At 53.9% G+C, this 22,375-nt stretch overlaps 2 protein-coding genes across 4 annotated transcripts; one reads left to right on the forward strand and one right to left on the reverse strand.

Moving 5' to 3' along the window:
• Nucleotides 1-224: 224 nt before the first annotated feature.
• Nucleotides 225-2,278, forward strand: ATF4 (activating transcription factor 4). The gene is made up of 3 exons (XM_020982653.2): nt 225-310; nt 928-1,248; nt 1,375-2,278. Exons 2-3 carry the CDS (start codon nt 1,023-1,025, stop codon nt 2,187-2,189), a joined length of 1,041 nt encoding a protein of 346 aa, XP_020838312.1. The 5' UTR covers nt 225-310; nt 928-1,022; the 3' UTR covers nt 2,190-2,278.
• Nucleotides 2,279-4,431: 2,153 nt separating this feature from the next.
• On the reverse strand, nt 4,432-9,416 carry RPS19BP1 (ribosomal protein S19 binding protein 1). Of its 3 annotated transcripts, XR_002323703.1 has the most exons (6): nt 9,301-9,416; nt 9,081-9,182; nt 8,108-8,205; nt 6,969-7,338; nt 5,144-5,206; nt 4,432-4,563 (listed from the first exon to the last, which is right to left on the reverse strand). XR_002323703.1 is itself a non-coding variant. In XM_020982654.2 (4 exons), the coding sequence occupies exons 1-4, from the start codon at nt 9,350-9,352 to the stop codon at nt 7,195-7,197; spliced, it is 396 nt and encodes a 131-aa protein (XP_020838313.1). In that variant the 5' UTR covers nt 9,353-9,410; the 3' UTR covers nt 7,109-7,194. The 3 variants fall into 3 exon arrangements, 1 of the variants encoding a protein (XP_020838313.1); XR_002323702.1 differs by having other exon boundaries at nt 4,432-5,206; XM_020982654.2 differs by lacking the exons at nt 4,432-4,563; nt 5,144-5,206 and having other exon boundaries at nt 7,109-7,338; nt 9,301-9,410.
• Nucleotides 9,417-22,375: the final 12,959 nt, after the last annotated feature.

Consider the following 22,375-nt stretch of genomic DNA (forward strand, 5'->3'; position numbering starts at 1 on the left):
GTGACACGGGCGGAAGGACACCGAAGCTGGTGAAGGAATACACGTCACTGATCGCGCGCAGTATAAGAGGCTCGAGCCGGACGCCGCCGCCATTTTCACGCCCGTTCAGCTGGAGGTCGGAGTTTTTCGGTCGTGCTCGCCGTCCTCTCCGGCCCCGTCTCGGCCCACCCCAGCCCCGACCCCCGCCCCCCCCCGACGCCCGCCATGGCGTTCTAGAGGCGGCAGCGCCTGCGGCAGCATCGGCCCTTGCAGCGGCGGCGGCAGCAGCTCCGGGCTCTGCAGCGGCAACCTCCAGCGGCGAAGCCATGGCGTGAGTGGGGGATGGGCCGGGGGAGGGGCGAAGCCGAGGCACAGCCCGCGGGGAAGTTTGGCCGCCCGGACACTCGCTAGTTGTCCGTCGTATGCGTGTCGGGCTGGGCGCGGGCGCTGGGGACGCGAGTGAATAGTAGAGAACGTTCCTTCAACAGAGCGCGTTCTACCCTCACGGTGCTCTCTCAAAGGGCCTTTCGGGAAAAGCGCGCAGTCCCGCCCGGCCGCCCCCCCCCCCCCGTTTAGGTGGGAGAGCGAGGAAATGGCGGCCCCCCCTCTTCCGGGAAGGAGGGACCGGGCGCGCTGCCCGCCCGAAACGTGGCAGAGAAGGGCGCGGGGAGGGAGACAAGATGGCGGCCGCTTCCGCGTTGGGGGGGCGGGGGGACGCGGAGGGGCCGCGGCGGGGCGTGAGTCACCCTGCGGCCCCCGCGGGGCGGGTGGGGGCGGGGTGGCGCCTCGTGCCCATATATGGGCACGAGGAGGAAGGGGCGGGGCGCTGTGTCCTCCTCGGGCCACTTTCCCGGAAGCTCGAGTCCGATGGGTGGGGGTAGGGTGGGGGGTGTGCCCTCGAAGGGTCTCACGCTGCCCCCCCCTCCCCCCGGCCGGGGTCTCTTCCAGGCTTTACAAGGCATCTAGCAGCAGCACTGCTGTCAGCCACGAAAAAGACACCCGCGACTCCTCTGCGTTCCCCCAGCCGACGAAGGCCTTGCAGCATGACGGAGATGAGCTTCCTGAACAGCGACTTGCTGTGGGGGGACTTGCTGTCCCCCTTCAGCCCGTCGGGTTTGGGGGCTGAGGACAGCCTGAGCTCCCTAGATGACTACCTGGAGGAGGCCAAGCCCTGCAAATCGCATGGGCTCTCCGGCGACAAGGCCGAGGCAGTCTCTTCCGATTGGCTGGCTCTGGATGGTTTGGTCAACGCCGCGGACTGTGGCAGGGGTGAGAGGCGGGGGGGAGGGGCTGGGGGGGAGGGAGGGAGGGAGGATGGAGGACGGCTGCGCGCTGTGGCTTGTGTGTGGGGGGGGTGGCTCGGGCTGTCCGGTCACCGGTTGGCTTGTCTTGCAGAGGATGCCTTCTCGGGCATGGATTGGATGGTGGAGAAAATGGACCTGAAGGAGTTTGACTTCGATGCCCTGCTGGGTACGGATGACCTGGAATCCACCTGCTCTGAGCTTATTGCCACGTTGGAAGACTCGTGTGATCTGTTCGGTCCCTTGGCCGCTAGCGACAAAGAGTCCCCTTCAACAGTTAATTCAATTGGCCAGTTCCCAGAAACTCTACTTGAACCTGATCGTGTCACCCCCCTTACTTCCCATCAGTCTTTTCCCCTTTCTCTGAGGGCCCTGACCTCCACGCCAGACCATTCTTTTAGTTTAGAGCTGGGTAGCGAAGTGGATGTCTTGGAAGGAGACAGAAAGCCAGAAGCTGTTTATGGGGTGAGGCCAAAAGATATCAAAGAGGAAGAAGCCCCCTCAGATAATGACAGTGGGATTGGAATCTGCACCAGCCCCGAGTCCTACCTGGGCTCTCCCCAGCACAGCCCCTCCACTTCCCTGGCTTCTCTGAATGACAGCCAGTTGTCTTCAGACCCCGGGTTTCCCCCTGCCCGTCCCAAACCTTACGACCGTCCCTTTGAGGACAAGAAAGAGAAGAAGGTAGATAAAAAGCTGAAGAAAATGGAACAAAACAAGACTGCTGCCACACGTTACAGGCAGAAAAAGCGGGCAGAACAGGAGGCGTTATCTGGGGAGTGCAGAGAGCTGGAACAGAAGAATGAGGCTTTGAAGGAGAAGGCAGATGCCCTGAGCAAGGAGATCCAGTATTTAAAGGACTTGATAGAAGAGGTCCGGAAGGCCAAGGAAAAGAGGAAAAGCCCCTAAATTGTTGGGTAGTCAGACATTTTGGTTTGTGTGTACATAGGAGTCTTGTGCTGTCTTGTTCAATAAATTATTTTGCAGTGAAAGTGCAACTTTGTGGTTGAAATGTGCTTCCTTAGTGCCCAGTCCCTCACCTGGCACGGGTCTGGATTCTGAAAACCCGCCTTTACTGGAGAGCCAATTCCTATGGGAGTGGGTTAGGGGAAGGAACAGTTCAAAATTTGCTTTTCAGAGGTGGGTCGTTTGCAGCTTCTGTCTGTGAGGAGCAACGTGAAGGATAGCTGGAAGTTGGGGACAAATCTGAAGGATTTCATGTAATTATGGGAAAGTCAAGCGTCAATAAGGGCTGTGGAAATGACACCTGGGTCAGGGTATCCAAGTGGTACCCAAAATACTGACCCAAAATAACATTTTTATGTACAGGGCAAGAAAGGAATAAATCTGGTCGTGAACTGGTGAACAGTCACTGACCCTGATCCTTCGGGTGACTGGGCAAGTGAAGTTACTCTGACCCTTAACCTCAACTGTAGAAACCGGAAATTAACGCCATTACCCCAACCTCAACACTTTGTGGAAGCTGATGTACAGTTCTGAAGCCTGTTGGGAACCTCCTCATCAGCCTTCCATTCTGCTTTCTTAAGACCTTTATAACAGAAAACTTGTCTCTGTTCCGGACAGTCAACTCTTCCCCTCCCGGCCAAGGACCACTGACAAGGTGGACCTGTAACTACACTTTGATGTGTGTGGGTGTGAGGAGCTCATGATCACTGTCTTCGAGTACAGTATTGACCCCAGCATTAAATCTCAGAGATGAGGCTTGAGTATCATTGAGGATGGATACCCAAGGTGAGAATGGAGATGAACGCAGTGGAACAACAGGGGAGCTAAGGGGAAAAGAGGGAGGAAGGGCAAACATGCTTCCTGATTGTAAAAAAAAGGGGAGGGGGACAAAATGATGGGAATTGCCATGTTTGGCCCTAAGGACCAAGCAAGCAGGGAGTGCAAGTCCCCAAGAGGCAAATTTGGGCCAGTGAGTGAATATTTAAAGAAATGATCACTATGCTATACTTCCTTTCTTTTTGGACCAGGGAATGCCGTATGGAGTGAGTTAACCTACATTTTAGCCAAACCTGTTGATGAAATGGAGGGATGTGGATTTAGATGATAATTAAATATAGTAGGTATGGAACTGAGTGAATGACTAGGCTCATTAATGGTTCAAAGTCAAGAATCAGGGTCTGGTCCTTGGGGGACTTCCCACCCCAGGGATCTATGGTCTCCTTAGGCCCCTTGCCATTTAACATTTCTATCAAAGCCTTGAATATGTGATATCACGTTTAATAGATGTGTTGGTAACACGAAGCTGGGAGAGAATTAACATATAGGTGTCCTCCCAGCCCACCAAAAGAAATCTCAATAGGTTGAATTTGATAAGATGTAATAGGGATAAACATAAAATCTTTATCTTATGTCCAAAAACTGACTCACAAATACAAGAAGGGGGAGGTATGGTTTCGATAGTTTGTCTCAAATTTAAAAAAGAGAATAGGTTTTAGGGGGTTGCAAGATCAATGAATTAGCCCTGTGATGGGGGTGTGTATATCCTGGAGAGACTTGGGCTAGGAGGGGGGGCTCTCTTCACAAGTGTGGAAGAGGGATTAAACTCATCAGGGTCAGGATCAGAAGGGCTGGACAGCAGAAAACACTTCTCAATCAGTCGTCCAGAAGTGGAGTGGGCCACCTTGGCAAATAGTGACTGGCCCCTCCCTGCTTCCAGGCCCTCCAGTGTGTCTGTTGTGGTGAGGATTCCTTTTCAGATGTGGTCTACGTGGTCTTGGAACTGCCTTCCAACCCTAAAATTCCACGTTTCCATGAAATTAACAGAAGGCAGCACATTCAGGCAGGCCTTAAGTTTTTCTGATTCCTCGAGAAACTCCACGTCCAAAGGGTTAACTAGCAAGTATAGGACAGGCTCCCAAATACAGGAAATGGCTTCCAATGTCTCTGTATTGGATCCAAGCCATAAAGTGTGAGCTCTCTTTCCGTCTCCTCCAAAAAAGCCTGGGGCGGGGGGGGGGGGGGGGGGGGGGGGAAAGGCGTATCCTTGCCCTCAGGGGTCCTGACAGTTCCCAGAAGCAGCCGCTCCGGGAAGACACCCCCAAGGGGTGTCTTAATTGGATCAATTAAGCTTGTGTTCCTGGAACAGCTTGGGGCAAAGCCTTCTCTTGCCAGGGCTCTCAGAAGGTCATGGTTAGCTGGGACTCAGCCCTGGGCACATTTATTTATTTTGAAATAGCTTTACATTTGTGCTGATCTTTTAACATTACTTTCATTTCCAAGTGAAGGTGTAGGCCATCCCCAGCCCAATGAGCCATCTCTAGTAACAAAAAACAATAAAAGAGAAAATGAAACGTTTATCCAAACGGATACAAACCACTTCTGACGTTCCAAACCCACCTCTCCCACTTCTGCTAGAAGAGAGGGCGTTTGGGTAAGCAGGGACATCCGAATAAGAGCAACCAGCAGGGGCCCGACACTGGAGAGAAGGCCTCAGCACTCACGAGGAGAAATTTAGTTCCCCTCAGTAACTGTCATGGGGAAGGGCTTGAAAGACCGAATTAGGGGCGGTGGGAGGAAACTGCAGAGATGCCTACTTCAGCTTCACGTCAGGAATGGGAAGAATGAAAGTGTTTATTAAGTGCTTGCTGTGTGCCGAGCTCTAAGCTCAGTGCCGTCACACAAATGGAAAACTGAGGTAGTCCCAGCTCTCTTACTGGGGGAGACGCGTAAGGCAGGACGCATTTCCTGATAATTAGAGCAATCCGAAGTGGAATTGGGGCGGGGCCTTTGGATTCCCTCTTGTCCTTAGATGGAGGCTGGAGATTTGGGCACCCCTTCCATGTGAGGGCCCCATGGCACTAACGGTGGGTGGTTACCACCACTGGTAGAGGACTCACCCCACGGTACGTGGCCTCCTTCCTTGTCTATGCCCAAAGATCACCTCCAGCGAGGCTCCGGACCTGAAGCAGAACCAGATATTCCTATTCTCCACCACTGTCTTCATAACCTCGATTTAGTCACTGCCCACTTCTGACCTGCCATTTCCTCGTGTCAAACGAGGGAGTTGGAGATGGTCTTCAAGATTCCTCATGGCTCTCCAGTCTTCGGAGTTAAGAAAATTAGCTTCCTTCACTGGGATTAGTAAGAATGAATATCTTTCTGGAAATTTACTTTCCTGTCTGTCAGATGGCAAGGAAAGGGGGCAGGGAGGGGCACCGAAGGGTTCCTTCCAGCCTCCCACCCAACCCTGCCCCATCTTGTGGCTCTCCCTTCAGTCCTTTCCTCGGTCCTGGTACTAACTAACCCACCCTCCAGCCCCAGGGTTTGCTCCAGCAGCCCTTTGAGAAAGGCAGTGCAAGGCAAGCCCCATTCTTCTCAGGCTCAAATGACTCTGTATTGACTATTCTGTGATTGCGATGTTTCCCCCTAATTAACATGTCAGCTTCTCAAAGGCAGGTCTGCTTCAGGGGCACCTACTAGGTGCTGCTCCTGGCATATACTAGGTGCTTTTTGAATTGAGGACTAGTTGTGAGAAGAGCTCACATTTCACTCGGGCAGGGCCAGGACTAAGACATTTGACAGAAAACTAGAAACCAAAAAGGAGAATGCATCATCAACTCTAGGTTTTCTAGTAGGGAAGCAGGACAGTCACTGAGGCCTCGGCCCCAGGCCCTGTCATTAGCCAGCTTCATGACCCCAGGTCACTTCCTTCCCCTTTGAGCCGCTTCCTCTTTTGTCTCCTTGGAGCTCCAAGGTTCCTCCATCGGCCCCGGAGCTCCCTGACATGCAGATAACCATCCAGGGTTGCAAGTCCCCCACCCCTTCCTTGGGTTCTGTTACTGTCATTTGGGGGCATATCCAGGGTTGGAAGGCGTGCCCCACTGGGGGGAGCCCCAGACTGAGACTGAGGCTCACCTCCATTCCAAACACGGCAGGACTTTTCATTTTTATTTATAAAAGTATCTGTGTCAAACCTCTGAATGGGATGTCCCAGTGAAGACTCCTCAGTGTAATTAAGGTTTGGGATAAGGCTGAGTGGGATGAGGGTCCCATGAAAACTTCTTAGAAGAATAAATAGAAATTGTATTAGACTCAGGCAGGCATAGCAAGCTGACAGGCCTAAGTTTCAATTTACTAGAAATCACCTGATTTACGGGAATTCAACCCCAAGTACCCTCCCCCCCATGCAAGTAGTTTGTAAAGTTTGCCAAGCCTGAAACTCCTGAAGAAGCCCCCCCCCCCCCCCATTTTGTTGATGCACCTGCTGCTATATTTCAGTCATGGTGGCCTGGCTGTACAGGGCAGGGTCCAGCTCGCCCGCACATCTTTAACTGCTTCTTTGGTATTACTTCAGCAAACTAAGAAACATAGATATGTATATTGTGTTCATTGTTTTGTCTTCCGTTTCTATGCTACAGTGAGCCCGTGAGCCACAAAGTGGCCAGTGGGTGGGATGGGGGAATTTGCCCATTAGGGCATATAATCAGGTCCTTTGCTTGTCTGTGTCTCCTTTCATCACAGCATTCTGGTGGAGGGACACCCAAACCTCGAGGCTTGATGATAATAAATTAACTTTCTGTTTCTCCTTGGATACCTCTGTGTGTTCTTTAATTTGAGTGGCATCCCACACACCTCTAGCCCCCAAGGGCCACCCCCTTACCCCCTCCCCAGCTAAGGGAGCAGCAGCGCCACCTGGTGGCTGAGTGTCAAACAGCAGCCCACCTGGCAGTCCTGAGGTTTGCAGGGGTACAGGATGAAGGTGAAGCCAGCTCCCAAAGCTGGGAGCGGGAGAGGTGAAACCCACGCCCTCCTTCTGTCTCTGAACGTCCGCCAGGCTCTCTCAGTCACTCAGGCCCAGGGACTGTCCTGTTCTGAAAAGGGAGCGTGGTCCCACACTGCCCAGGAGCCCAGGCCACGTTCAGTCCCGACCGGCGCTCCTTCCTCTCCATCACTTGGTTCCAGGACTCCCAAAATATTCCTCCTGGAACTTGCGGAAGTCTTCCTCGGTGAACACTGTGCCCTGGGGCTTCTCCTTCTCTGGCTTGGTGGCCGGTCGGTCCCTGGCTTTCCTGCCTTGGTTCTGGAGAAGGACCTGGGGGAGGCAGGGGTCAGGAGTCATGGAGGCCTGGGGGCCAACAGGGAGCCCCTAGGAGGGGAGCCTGTCTACACACATGGAACTGGATCCCATCTAGGAAGTTTTTCAGCCCATGCTCTGGGGCCCAGGAAGGACGCCTGTCCTTCTCCAAAGGGCCCCCACCAGGCCCTACTGACCCAAGGCCGTTTGGGACCTTCGATCCCACCATCCAAGCTGAAGACAGAAGCCTAGACCTTCAGGCCTACCCAGAAAATCCCTCTTAGGACACATCTAACTGACTCACCCATAAAATGAGGGGTCTGGACCCAACCATCCAAGCTCCCCAATCTAGCCTTTGCCCGGAACCCTCGGTGATGGGGAAGCTCACTACCTTCTAGGGCAGCCCAGCCTACGGGGGAACAAGTAGGGAAGTCTCTCCTTCCATTCCTCTGGGATCTGCATCTCTGCAGAACGGAGCTGACCATCACACACCCACTCTTGAGCTCAGCTCTCATTAGGTTTAAATGGACGAGAAGATGCATCCATCTCCCCCCACCCCCCATGAGATAACAAGCTCTTTTGGGGGCTGGGGGTGGAAGGAAAGCTTCCTGCCCTTGGCCTTTGCAACAACGGAGACCGTCCACTTCCAGGCCCAGGTCACCAAGACCCCCTTTGGTGAGCCCTGACAGGGCCTAAGTTACCCCCCACAGGAAAGGCACCCTCTCCCCCATATGCCCCGAAGTCCATGAGGAGACCCCAGCAGACAAAGAGGGGCTGGAGCCCTAACCTTCGTGGTGACCTTCGGGTCGGCGGTCACTCGTTTCTGCTTCATGAATCTCAGGTTCTCCTGCAGGTGGTCCTGAGCCTGCCGCTTCTTGAACTCCTCTGGGGTGAGGCAAAGGATGGGGGGTGGGGGTGGGGTGTTACCAGGAGTCATTAAGAACAAATCCAATCCCTGTGCAGCACAGTGCAAAAGGGGGTGGGGGGCATCCCAGACCTGGGTTCAAATCTGGCCTCTGACGCTTGGAAGGCCTTGGGCAAGGCCCAGGCCAACACCCCCCTTCACCTCCAGTCTCTCTTCTAGAGGCAGACCCCCTTCCTTTGCAGATGGAGGCCCAGAGAGTTACTTCCCAAGGTCACCCTGCACAGAGCGGCCAGAAGACTACCTATGGCGTTCAAGACCCCATGGCTCGAGGCACTCGGTGGTCCCCTTCCTCCCTAATTGTGTCATTCAGCACATACTCTCTTCTCTCTGGCAGGGATTGTTTGTTTTACGTTTGTCTTTGTGACGCCAGGGCCGCGTTTGCTGACTGGCTGATAGATGGAGTCTGGCTCCAAGTGACTCTGCAGCCCTTCCTGAGCTCCATGTCTCGGGCCAACCCGTTACCTGTTTTACAGGTAAATGCTCCCCCCCCCCACCCTTCGGCAGCTCCTAGCTCCGGCCCTGGGGCCACGCCCCTCTTCCTTTGGGGTCAACAACCCCGCTTACAATGAGGACAGGAGGCCCCCCGAAGGAGGAGGGGAATCCTCCACTGCCCCTTCTTTCTAGCGCCTGGCACACAGCACGCGCTTAATAAGAGCCAGGCGACAAGCCAGGCGCGGTGCTCCCCGCGCAAGGCATTCTGGGAAGCGGCGGTGAAGAGGGAGGGGCATTGGGGCGGGGGGGGGGCAAGGCCGGTGCAAAGGCTCGGAGAAGGGAGGCCCGCGTGGAGGATCGTGGAGAGGACGGGCCCCGCCGCCCATCCCCTGCCCCTCCTCACCCAGCACCGACTTGGTGACCTTCCCCTTGACCGTGGCTTGGTTCTTCCTGGACTGCCGCTTCCGGGGGGTCCGGTTCTGGGGGCCTCGGCCGGGCCCGGAGGCTGGAGGGAGGGAGGCAGCGTCACGGTCCGGCCCGGGGGTCTCGTCCCTCCCGGCCCATTCCACCGACGGGCAAACCGTGGCCTCCCAGCGCCCCCCGCAGCCCGACCCAGGCCTCACCCGCAGGCTCCCCAAGGAGCTCCAGGCCCTTGCGCAGGAGCGACGCCGACATGCCGCCTCCACCCACGTGGCCCGCCCAGGCACTTCCGGCAGGAGCCCATCCCTAAAGCGTCCGGCCGGAAGCATGAGCCCGGACCGGAAAGTGTTCCGGGAAGACGGCGCCGCCGGGCGCCCTCCAGGACGCATGCGCAGCGGGCTGCCCGGGGAGCTTCAACCAGAAGGGGGAGAGCGGGAGTCCAGGGCTTCACGTAACTCTGAGACCGTAGACCTAGAGCCGGAAACGACCCCCAGAGGCAACCTGGGCCCTTCTTTAGATGGGGAAACTGGGGCCCACAGAGGGGAAGTTACTTGCCTAAGGTCACACAGCCAACGCATGGCAGAGGTTGCGTCCCCTTTGCACTGGGACAGTGCTTGCATAGCAGCTGTCAAGGCACCCAGGCCTTCTGACTCTGCAAAGCCCGCCTGCCCTTCAAGGGCCTGAGCAGGGGCCGTAGGAGGTAAAGGGGGGCGAGACACGAGCACGTGAGGGGATCAGGGAGGGCTTCGCGTAGGAGGGGGCGCTGCTGGCTCTGTGATAGCCCCGCCTCCCAGCGCTGTGGGAAGCGTACCCTGACCAAGGCTGTTCTGGATTCGGGCGGGGCAGTGAGTCCGCAGGCCACGAGGTGGCGCTGAAGGGCAGGTTTTCCGTGCTCTGGCAGCGAATGAGCCTCGGACTTCACTGGATTGTAACAAACCCCGGGACAGATAAGGCAGGAGAGGCCGCATGCCCAGTGGGGGCCCTGGGTCCGGGGTCAGGAACCTGGGGCCCCATCCCGCTGTACACACTTACCTGTGATGACGTGGGATGATCTCCTTAATCTTGGTGGACCCCAAAGTGTGCGGGTGCGAGCTGGGAGGGAGCTTAGAACAGGGGATGTCAGGGCTGGGAGGGGCCTGAGAACAGGGGATGTCAGGGCTGGGAGGGGCCTCCTTTCCCCCTCCCCCTCCCCCTCGCCCTCCCTCTCGTCCTGTCTTCCGCCTCCTCCCTGGTTGTCTCTCCATCTCTCCTCCGGCCCCTCCCCTCTTGCTCCACGTAGCCCCGGAGCAATGGGCCGAGATCCTGGGGGCTTTAATCTAGAGTGCGGTGGAGCAGGGTGAGGGGCTTAAGGAGGCCTCAAACGTAAAGATGACAGTGACAGTAATAGTCTCTAGCATCGCACTGTGCACACATTATCTCATTCGGTCCTTCTAGCAGCCCTGTGGGGTAGGGGCTAGTATTATCCCCATTTTATGGATGAGGGAACTGAGGCAGGCAGTGGTGAAGTGAGTTGTCCAGTGTCTCACAGCTAGTAAGTGATTGCAGTAAGATTCGAACTTAGGCTTTGCAGACTCCGAGTACCCCCCCCCCCCCAGCGCACCCTGCTCCAACGTCTGCATCAGTCCCTACTCAAAAGGAGAACGGCCCCAGTCTCCTGGCTTCCCTGGCCTCCACTTCTGCACAAAGCCCTTCCTGGTCCTGTCCCGCCAGGGCCTCCCTCAGAGATGATGCTCAGTCCACGGGGTCTGTCTCTTGGGCTTAACTGGTTATCCCATTAGCCTGTGAGCCCCTCAAGGGCGGAGAATGTTGGGGCTCTTTCCTCCTGATTGAGAGGCCCTCCACTTCAGCCCTCAGATTTTACGGATGAGGAAACTGAGACTCAGAGAGCCCAACTCCACCCCGGGGGTCGGTGTTCTGTGAATAGCGTAAGGGTGGCCTGACATCCAGAGCATCTTCCTGTCTCCTCTTTCTTGGTGTCTCTCTGTCTCTTTACGTGTTGCTGAGCCCCTGATTTTCTCAGTGCGCCCCAGTCTGTGTGGTGAGGAGGATTGGAGTCTGGCTCATAACCCTCACTCGTAATCTTCGTGGGGCTGCCAGCAGCTAAAGGTTCAGGAGGGAGGGAGAGGAACAAGAAGGGAAGCCCTGGTGGGGTAGGAGGTGATCAGAGAGGAGTGGGCAGCCTTCTTCAGGGTGCTCCCTAAACTGGGAAGAGAGAGGGAAAGAGCTCTGTTTCCCATTGATTGTGGAGGAAGCTGAAGCCCAGAGAGGTTGCCCATACTGTGGAGGCATCCAGAGAAAGCCTGGAGGATCCAGCTGATGGCCAGTCGACAGCCTGAGCCTTTGGGGACAGAAGCCAGCTGTCCCTCTCCCCTCCCTGGCCAGGGACTCCTGATCAAGTCCTGGTCTGGGAGGCTGAGGGCCTCCCCTGCCCCCCACAATGGGAATCAGGGCGTCAAGAATGGAGAGGGTGAGTGGCTGGTGCTGGAGGTGGCTGGAAGCCAATGTCCAACCCTGCCTCCGACTGTCCCCTCAACAGGGTGGAGGAGGCCTGAGAGGAACCTCCGAGTGGCCTTTCCCTCCCTGCCAGGCGGCTGCTGGCTTATTTCAGGGCCCCTTTCCGGCATTATTAAAGTTAACTCTGTGCCCTCTTGCTGTCGCTCTCCTCTTCATTCCTGCTGGCTGGGGTCTTTGAAGTGTGTTTTCTTTTTTTCAGTAATTTATCACTTTTTCTTCTAAAAGTGTTTTAAGAAAAATCCATTTGTCTTGTTCTCCCATCTTCCTCTTTTCCTTTCTTTGTATCTTTTTTTTCTCTCTGTATGTTTCTGAGCCGCTGTCTCTCTGTGTGTGTATATGTGTATGTGTGTATGTGTCTCTCCCTCCCTCTCTCTATTCCACTCCTTCTTCCCCCTCCTCTTCCTTAGGAAGTAGTGAATTCCTTGTCTCTGAAGGGCTTTTTTTTATTAAAAATTTTTAAAATATTTTTTAATAGAAGTTTTTTTAACTCTTTAATTTTTTTAAATGTATTTTGATTTATCAACAATCACTTCCATAAGCTTTTGAGTTTAAAATTTTTTCCCCCTTCCTCCCCACCACCCTCCTCAAGATGGCGCACAATCTGATACAGGCTCTACATATACATTCCTATTAAACATATTTTCACATTAGTCATGTTGTAAGGAAGAATCAGAACCAATTGGAGGAGCCGCCAGAAAGAGGAAACAAAGCACAACAGAAGAAAAACAATAACAAATAGCATGCTTCAATCTGCATTCAAACGCCATAGTTCTTTATTCTTTGGGGATAGTTTAAGATCTTAAAAAGGAAGCAAGATGCCCCTTTTTGGGGAGATGTCAAGGGGCTTCCTGGGCTGGACACCCTCCCTGATTTTGATGATAATAATAGCATTTGTAATGTGCAAAGCACTTTCCACATGTGGTCGTCCACATTTTCCAGTCTCTGTGTGTCTGTCAGCCCTCTTCTCTCTCTCTCTCTCTCTCTCTGTCTCTCTCTCTCTCTCTGTCTCTCTCTTCCTCTCTCTGTCTCTTCTCTCTCTCTCTCTCTCTCTCTCTCTCTCTCTCTCTCTTCCTCTCTCTCTGTCTCTCTCTTCCTCTCTGTCTCTCTCTCTCCCTCCTCTCTCTGTCTCTCTCTGTCTCTGTCTCTGTCTCTCTGTCAAATAAACAGAGATGGATTAGGAAATATTTTCCATCTCACCTTCTCCAGCCCTCTTTAAACCATCCCACCTGTCCCCACAGCCAGGGAAATTATTAGCTGAGAAGTTTCCTTCATTAAAAAGAAACCAGGAAGAGGAAAGGCGAGAGGGACAGGAGATACAGATTTGGAACTGGAGATGGTGGGGAGACAATGCCAGGCCAGGGATGTCTGGCTGCTTGTTGGCACCTCTGAACCCGGGGACTGTGGGCACAGACTTCAGCTCCTAACTGGCTCCTTCAGGGAAGTGGCCTGAGGCAGCGCCAGGGGTCCTGGCTCTGAAACCACAGACCCTGGGTCCAGACTGCATCTCTGAAAAACCATGTGTTAAATCTCTGAACTTCCCTGGGCCTCAGTGTCCCCATCTGTAAAATGAGGGGCTTGGACCGGCTGGCCTATGGGGCCCTTTCTAGCTCTTGATAGGCCTTGCTGACCCTCAGAAGTGTCAGGGAAGATCCCAGAATGACAGGGATCTTAGGACACACAATAGTGGGACACAGAGGAAAGGATGCAGGGTCCAGAGTCAGAGAACTTTACTCTGATTCCCAGCTTCACTCCTTACCACCTCGTGTGTCCTTGAACAAGCTTTGGCTCCTGGGCAGGCCCCACTTACCCCATCGGAAAATGAGGGGATTGGCCTGGCTGGGGCTTGGCTTGTGTCCTGGACCCTGCTGGTCGCCTGCCTGGGGAAGCCTGCGGACCCCTGCTTGGAAACGCTCATCACTGAAGGAAATGCCAAATGTCACTTACAGGTTAGTGGAAATGAAGATGTCACTTTTTCCCCTTCCAAGATCATGGGCCCCCTGAAATCTAACCATGGAACTTTGGAGGGGGGGTCTGTGGACTCCAGGTTAAGAACCCCTGGGCTAAATGACCTTTAAGCCTCTCTCAGTGGTAAATACCATGATCAAGAGCTGGAAGGACCCTTAGAACAGAAAGGGAGCTTTTTAGCCAGAGCAGCTCTTGAAGACCTCCCTTCCCAAGCCTAGAGGAATTTCCTTCTGTGGGTGAAGGAGGACTTTCCATGCAGCCACGTGGAACTTGGCCCGTCCATGGACAGTCACTGTCTGTCAAGGCTTAGTGATCTCTGAGAGGTCACATTTCCCTCCTTGGGATCTTAGCCCAAGTTCATTTTGTTTTATTACCCACCCTCAGCATTCCTCAGCTCTGTGGGGTGTGGGCTGGGATGTGGTCTGTGTGGGAGGAGGGGGCTCTGTGGGATGTGGTCTGGGATGTGGTCTGTGTGGAAGGAGGGGGCTCTGTGGGATGTGGGCTGGGATGTGGTCTCTGTGGGAGGAGGGGGCTCTCTGGGATGTGGGTCTGTGAGGGAGGAGGGGGCTCTGTGGGGTGTGGGCTGGGATGTGGTCTCTGTGGGAGAAGGGGGCTCTGTGGGATGTGGGCTGGGATGTGGTCTGTGTGGGAGGAGGGGGCTCTCTGGGATGTGGGCTGGGATGTGGTCTCTGTGGGAGAAGGGGGCTCTGTGGGATGTGGGCTGGGATGTGGTCTGTGTGGGAGGAGGGGCTCTCTGGGATGTGGGCTGGGATGTGGTCTGTGTGGGAGGAGGGGGCTCTGTGGGATGTGGGCTGGGATGTGGTCTCTGTGGGAGGAGGGGGCTCTCTGGGATGTGGGTCTGTGAGGGAGGAGGGGGCTCTGTGGGGTGTGGGCTGGGATGTGGTCTCTGTGGGAGAAGGGGGCTCTGTGGGATGTGGGCTGGGATGTGGGTCTGTGAGGGAGGAGGGGGCTCTGTGGGGTGTGGGCTGGGATGTGGTCTCTGTGGGAGGAGGGGGCTCTGGGATGTGGGCTGGGATGTGGGTCTGTGAGGGAAGAGGGGGCTCTGGGATGTGGGCTGGGATGTGGGTCTGTGAGGGAGGAGGGGGCTCTGGGATGTGGGCTGGGATATGGGTCTGTGAGGGAGGAGGGGACTCTGTGGGATGTGGGCTGGGATGTGGGTCTGTGAGGGAGGAGGGGGCTCTGTGGGATGTGGGCTGGGATGTGGGTCTGTGAGGGAGGAGGGGGGCTTTGTGGAGTTTGTGCATGGGAGGAGGAGATTGTGGGGGCCGAGTTGCATTTGTGTGTATGTGCGGGGGCAGAGGTTCTGTGGGGTCTAGGGGAGCAGGACGAGAGGTGAGGGGCGCTCGTGGCCTGAGATGCTGCTGTCAACTCTGAGGAGGTGCTCACCAGCGTGGGAGGGACATCAGAATGAGCTGACACGTGATGGGGCTTGGGTCCCCTAAGCGAAAGCAGCTCTGTTTTATCTCTGTTCTAATTGTGTCTCCATTAAAATGCAAATTTCTGCTTAGACTCTGGAATTGCCAGCCCTACATCGTCATAGCAACGGGAGTGGGGGTGGGGGTGGGGCTGGGAGACCTGCGTCTCCTTGGACTCCCTGGCAGAGCCCTCCAGGTTCCGCATCACTTCCCCCCTCCCCACCCCTCCCCAGGGAGGCCAGGGCTGGGGCTCTGACCAGTGCAGTGGGCATTGTCCCCCCATCCCCTCCACACTCCTGCCCTGGTCACAGAGCCTGGTGACTCAGGCCTGGCCAGAGAAGCAGGGCCCTCGAGATAAAAGAAGATGGAGAGAGCAGGGGATGAAGACCTGACTGAAAGATTTGCGTTCTTAGCCCGGCTTTCCCACTGCCTCATTGTGTGACCCAGGACAAGTCCCTTCTCTCTGGGCCTTAGTTTCCCCATCTGTAAAGGCTCCATCTGGAGTTGTACTCCATTCTCTCCAAGGCCCTTTCTAGCCCTAGATCTGTGTATCACCCTATCAATGATCTACTTAGAGGCAGAGGAATCTGCCTCTGTCTGGCTTACTTCAGGGAGAGCCACGCCATGGAAATCACCCATCCGATAGGGAAGGCGGGTGTGGAGCTGCCTGCATTGAAACGAGCAGGGTCTGATGTGTAGTAGGTGATGGACTTAGACCTTTAAAGCTCTTGCATTCCTATTAGACTGTAAGCTCCCCGGGGCGGAGGTGTACGGTGTATGATTGTTCATGGTCGTATTTTAGCACCAAGGACAGGGCTCCGAATTGAACTCAGGCCCAGTGATGTAGGAATTAGGAGGAAGAAGAGAAAGAAAAGAGCCAGAGACAGAGGCGGGGAAGGAGGAAAGAGAGGGAGTCAGAGACAGAGACCTAGTGAAAAAGGTGCCTGCCTAGTGGACTGGGGTTCGAAGCAGCTGTGGGTGGAGTGAGGGACCTGAAGTTGGAAAGACTTGGGCCTCAGACACTTACTAGCTGTGTGACCCTGGGCAAGTCTCTTAATCCCTCCCTGCTTCAGTGTCCTCAGCTGTAAAATGGGGATGGTAACAGCTCCTGCCTGGGAGCGCTGAGATCAAATTTGTACAAGACACGCGGTGCCCTGTCCAGAGTAGGGAAGGAGAAAGCATTTATGTGGCAGCAAATGATTATCTCCTTCCCCACCTCCTTCTGAGAGAGCCAAACGTTATAACAAAGAATCAAAAGTAATAATAAAAGGAGAGGAAAAGAGGGAAAAAATCAGCAGACCCAGTCAATGCAGCAGAGCACAAACGACCTGGTTGTAATGTTCCTCATCTGTTAAGGAGGCAGGGAGAAGGTCTTGTCATGTTTCTTCCTTGGAGCCATGCTTGTTCTTAATAATTTTACAGCATTTATGTTCTTTTTTTCTATTTTAAATAAGTTTTTATTGTTCTTTTTTTATATGACAAAAATGTCTCCCAGTATCCCCCTGTTCCCATTTCCCTGTGAGGGAGCCATCCTATGTAACAGATATTTGAAAGACAAAAAAAAAAAAAGGAAAAGAAAAAGAGGAAAAAAGTAAGCAAAACGTATTGACACCCTGCAAAGTTCTGAGAGTGTGCGTGCAGGGTCCCGCCCCCGTGGACCTCCCACATCTGCCACAGTCTGGGGTCGGCCTCCTGTGTCTCTTCTTGGGAGCCAGCCTTGCTCCGTGGGATTTTGCACCGTTCATGTTTGTTTCTGTGGTTCTTTCTCTTTGCATTGTCACTGTTTTCCTGGCTCTGCTGACTTCTTTCTGCATCAGTTCATGTAGATTTTTCCAGGTTTCTTTATACTCATCATGTCGGTCCCACAGTAATGTTCCTAGACTCGGCTGTGACATCCTAATGATTAGTGGTTTGAAAGAGCTGCTTCCCAGACGGCGAGTTCTTCATCCCTGGGCTCATTCAAGCTTCGGCAGGAGACTCATCTGGAGACGAAGCTAAAGTGGAGGTCATGGCCGAGGGTTAGAGGTTAGACTAGGAAAGAGGCTCTTTCTCTGTCGTGTCCTGGACTCCTGTGGCAGTCAGGGGACGCCTGTGAACCCTTTCTGAAAACCATGTTTCTAAATGCATAAAATAAAATATGTAGGGTTACAAAGGAAACAATACACTTATTGAATAGTAAAATATTTTTGAAATACAAGTGTATAGACCCTGGACAAGCCGACCCATCTACTTTGGAGCTTCTGGGATCCTGTCCCGTAGAATATTAACAATAAGCCGGCAGCCCCCCTTGCAGACTGAGCCAGCTTCTTTCCTAAAGGAAATTGTAGTCAGGCGGTGTTCTCTGTGTGCAGATGGAGCTGCTTCTGTCTGGTGAGACATTAGCAGATAAAGGCATCGAGAAGTGAATTCTGGGATTTTATTAGGCTGTGCTTTACGAGAGGAGAGGTGACCTTTAAAAGGGGAAGGCATTGAGGATTCCCTGTAATAATAATGGATGGAGGCCCCTCACACTGTTTTCCTGGCAGCCGACCCAGCGCACTTTCCATTACTTTAGCCTACACAGGAGCACAGAGGGGTGCAGAAAGCCCCCGGGGCTTGCCTGCTTTCCCTCCTGGGGGGCCTGCCTCCTCCGCCATCCTTTCTCCCCTCATCCACGCGCCCTGCCCCCTTCTCTCTGTGGTTCAGTCTTCTGTATGTCCACGATCTCCACTGATTGGCCACATCAGTGCTTTGAGTTAGCCGGGGACTGGAATTATGAACCCTATTTTCTGGGAGGGGAAGTGGAGGTCTAGGGGGGAGCAGCCATTTGCCCGAGGTCACATAACCAAGAAAGGGACGAAGCTGGGTTTGAGCCCAAGTCTGTTGGGTCTTCTTTCCTCCCTCCCTCCTTCTTTTCTCCTTCCCTCCATTCTCTCCCCTTCCTTCTCTCCTCTCAATCTCTCCTTCCTTTCTTCCTCCCTTCCTCCCTTCCCTGCTTTTCTTTTTCCTTCCTTCCCTCCCTACTTCCTCCCTTCCTTCCTTCCCTCCTTCCCTCCCTTCCTTCCTTCCCTCCCCCTTTTCCTCCTTCTCTTCTTCCTTCCTTTCCTCCTTCCCTCCCTTCCTTCCCTGCCTCCCTCCTTCCTTTCCTCCTTCCCTGCCTCCCTCCTTCCTTCCTTCCCTCCTTCCCTCCCTTCCTTCCTTCCCTCCCCCTTTTCCTCCTTCTCTTCTTCCTTCCTTTCCTCCTTCCCTCCCTTTCTTCCTCCTTTCCTCTTTTCCTCCTTCTCCTCTTCCTTCCTTCCCTCCTTTTCTTCTTTCTTCCTTCCCTCCTTCCCTCTCTCCCTTCTTCCTTGCTCCCTTCCTTCCCTACCTGTTTTCCTCCTTCTCCTCTTCCTTCCTCCCTTCCTTCCTTCTTTCTCCTTTCCTTCTGTCCTCTATCTTTCCCTCCCTCCCTTCCTCCCTTCCTCTTTTCCTCCTTCCCCTCTTCCTTCCTTCTCTCCTTCCTTCCCTCCATTTCTTCTTCCTTCCCTCCCTCCCTCCCTCCCTCCCTCCTTCTTTTCTCCCTTCCTTCCTTCCCACTTCTTCTCCTTCTCCTCTTCCTTCCTCCCTTCTCTCCTTCCTTCCCTCCATTTCTTCTTTCTTCCTTCCCTCCTTCCCTCCCTCCTTCCTTCCTTTCTCCCTCCCTTCCCTCTTTTCCTCCTTCTCCTCTTCTTCTTTTCTTCCTTCCCTTCCTCCTTCCTTCCTCCCTTCCCTCCCTCTTTTCCTCCTTCTCTTCTTCCTTCCTTTCCTCCTTCCCTCTCTTCCTTCCTCCTCTCCTTCCTTCCCTCCATTTCTTCTTCCTTCCTTCCCTCCCTTCCTCCTTCCTTCCTCTCTCCCTTCCTTCCTTCCCTCCTTTCCTTCTTCCTTCCTTTCCTCCTTCTCTCCCTCCCTCCTTCCTTGCTCCCTCCCTCCCCTCCCTCTTTTCCTCCTTCTCTCTCTCTTTTTTTTTTTTGCTTTTAGGCAATTGGGGTTAAGTGACTTGCCCAGGGTCACACAGCTAGTAAGTGTCAAGTGTTTAGTCTGAGGCCGGATTTGAACTCAGGTCCTCCTGACTTCAGGGCTGGTGCTCTATCTACTGTGCCACCTAGCTGCCCCTGCTCTATCCACTGCACCACCTAGCTGCCCCGCTTTTCCTCCTTCTCCTCTTACTTCCTCCCTTCTCTCCTTCCTTTCCTCCATTTCTTCTTTCTTCCTTCCCTCCCTCCTTTCTTCCTTTCTCCCTTCCTTCCTTCCCTCTTTTCCTCCTTCTCCTCTTCCTTCCTTCCTCCCTTCCTTCCTTCCCTCCTTTCCTTCTTCCTTCCTTCCCTCCTTCCCTCCCTCCCTCCTTCCTTCCTCCCTCCTTTCCTTCCCTCCCTCTTTTTCTCCTTCTATTCTTCCTTTCCTCCTTCCCTCCCTTCCTTTCTCCCTTCCTCTTTTCCTCCTTCCTTCCTTCCCTCCCTCCTTCCTTCCTCCCTTCCCTCCCTATTTTCCTCCTTCTCCTCTTCCTTCCTCCCTTCCTTCTTTCCATCTCTGCTTTCCTTCCCTCCCTCCCTCCTTCCTTCCTTCCTCCCTCCCTTCCTTCCTTCCTCCCTTCCCTCCTTCCCTCCTTTCTCTCTTCCCTCTTTTCCTCCTTCTCCTCTTCCTTTCTCCCTCCCTTCCTTCCTTCCTTCTCTCCTTCCTTCCCTCCCTCCTTCCTTCCTCCCTTCCCTCCCTCTTTTCCTCCTTCTCTTCTTCCTTCCTTTCCTCCTTCCCTCCCTTCCTTCCTCCCTTCCTCTTTTCCTCCTTCTCCTCTTCCTTCCCTCCTTTTCTTCTTTCTTCCTTCCCTCCTTCCCTCCCTCTCTTCTTCCTTCCTCCCTTCCTTCCCTACCTATTTTCCTCCTCCTCTTCCTTCCTTCCTTCTCTCCTTCCTTCCCTCCATTTCTTCTTTCTTCCTTCCCTCCCTCTTTCCTTCCTTTCTCCCTTCCCTCCCTCTTTTCCTCCTTCTCCTCTTCCTGCTCTAAAGCTGGAAGGGGCCTCAGAGGCCAACTAACCCAACTCCTGTTATTTTACAGATAAAGAAACTGAGGCCCAGGATCATTAGTTAAGCGACTGGCCCCCTAGGACTTGAACCCAGGTCCCCTGACTCCAGTTCCAATACTTCCCCCTTCTATTTCGCTATCTTAACCCAACTCCTTTTTACAATTGAGGAAACTGAGGCCCAGAGGAAGAGTGTGGCAACTCCCTCCACTGAGGCAGCCATAATTTAGCAGTTAAATCTTAGAGATTAGAGCCTGCAGCTCGGAGATGTGAAACAAGTTGTCCAGGGTCCCACAGAAAGGAAGTTTCAGAGGTGGGATCTGAGCTGGCTCTGACACTGTATTGACTTTATAACTTCCTGTTCCTCTCTGTCCATTGAACAGATGGGGAAACTGAGGTCTCCTCAAGACAAAGTCAAACAGTGACAGAGGCCTGATACAAGCAGGATCCTGAGTTCTGCCTGCCCAGACTCTCTTTCCCCCTATACTACCTGAATGAACAAATGGGTTGGATGAATCTAACATGAGGAGACAGCAGGGCGGGGGGGGGTGTAACTTATGGTGGGTTGAACCCTGAGGCCTGGAGTGGAGGGATTGAAGGAGATGAGGTCTTTGAGGCTCTAAATGCTTACCGTGCACTATCTGGCCCAAACTGAATTGCCTCTGCCCAGACTAGCAGGGGTGGTTGGCAGACAGCTGGTGGCTTACTTAAAGCAGCCCAGTGGGGCAGAAGGCCCTGATGCTTAGCTGGGGTCCATGCTCCAGGACAGCCTATGTGTGCCTTTCCAACTGGCTTAGCAGGCTGCTTGGCAGCCTGAGGAGCTAGGAGGGAAAAACGAGAGAGAGAGAGAGAGAGAGAGAGAGAGAGAGAGAGAGAGAGAGAGAGAGAGAGAGAGAGAGAGAGAGAGAGAGAGAGAGAGAGAGAGGAGAGAAAGAGAGAAGGGGGAGAGAGAGAGAGAGAGAGAGAGAGAGAGAGAGACAGAGAGAGAGAGAGAGAGAGAGACAGAGAGAGAGAGACAGAGAGAGAGAGAGAGACAGAGACAGAGAGACAGAGAGAGACAGAGAGAAGAGAGGGAGAGAGAGGGAGAGACAAAGAGACAGACAGAGAGAAGAGAGGGAGAGAGAAGAGAGGGAGAGAGACAGACAGACAGACAGAGACAGAGAGACAGAAGAGAGGGAGAGAGAGGGAGAGAGAGAGACAGAGAGAAGAGAGGGAGAGAGAGGGAGAGAGAGAAAGAGAGAGAGAGAGAGGAGAGAGAGAGAGACAGAGACAGACAGAGAGAAGAGAGGGAGAGAGAGAGACAGAGACAGAGACAGAGATAGAGAGAGAGAAGAGAGGGAAAGAGAGACAGAGACAGACAGAAGAGAGAGAGAGAGAGAGAGAGAGAGAGAGAGAGAGACAGAGAGAGAGAGAGAGACAGAGAGAAAGAGACAAAGACAGAGAGAAGAGAGGGGGAGAGAGACAGAGACAGAGAGACAGAGAGAAGAGAGGGAGAGAGAGGGAGAGAGAGAGAGAGAGAGAGAGGAGAGAGAGAGAGAGAGAGAGAGAGAGAGAGAGAGAGAGAGAAAGAGAGAGAGAGAGACAGAGAGAGAGAGACAGAGAGAAAGAGACAAAGACAGAGAGAAGAGAGGGGGAGAGACAGAGACAGAGAGACAGAGAGAAGAGAGGGAGAGACAGAGACAGAGACAGAGATAGAGAGACAGAGAAGAGAGGGAAAGAGAGACAGAGACAGACAGAAGAGAGGGAGAGAGAGGGAGAGAGAGAGAGAGAGGAGAGAGAGAGAGAGAGACAGAGAGAGAGAGAGAGAGAGAGAGAAAGAGACAAAGATAGAGAGAAGAGAGGGGGAGAGAGAGAGAGACAGACAGATAGACAGACAGAGTCACTGAGACAGAGAGAGAGAGAGAGAAGGAGGAGGAGGAGGCAAGGAGTACTCTTTGACCTTTGTGTTTGTAATGCTGATGGGCCAGCCAGGTGGAGCTGTCCACCAGGCAATCAGAAGTCCGAACTGGACTGGAGTTTCAGAGAGAGATGAAGGTGACGTGCCTAGAAGGGGGAGGTGATAGCAACGAGGGGTGATAGTTGAAGTGCTGAGTGCGAATGAGGCTGCTGAGAGAGGAAAGACTCAGCAGAGTCTTAGAGGATGACTGCCCCAGCTAGAGGGTGAGATGGACCACGATCCAGCGAAGGGAGGGGGCTGAGGAGAAACAGGGAGACTGGAGGGCGAGGGCCCAGAAGGGGCAGCACTGGGCAGCGTCCAAAGGTGCCTAGAGGTCAAGGAAGAAGAGGCCAGGGAAAGGGCCATCCTTGGGTCCAGTGGTTGGGAAATGGTGGGCACTTTTGGACAGAGCAGTTT

This window comes from Phascolarctos cinereus, unplaced genomic scaffold (genome assembly GCF_003287225.1).
Source record: "Phascolarctos cinereus isolate Bilbo 61053 unplaced genomic scaffold, phaCin_HiC Scaffold_1;HRSCAF=81, whole genome shotgun sequence".
Taxonomy (NCBI): domain Eukaryota; kingdom Metazoa; phylum Chordata; class Mammalia; order Diprotodontia; family Phascolarctidae; genus Phascolarctos; species Phascolarctos cinereus.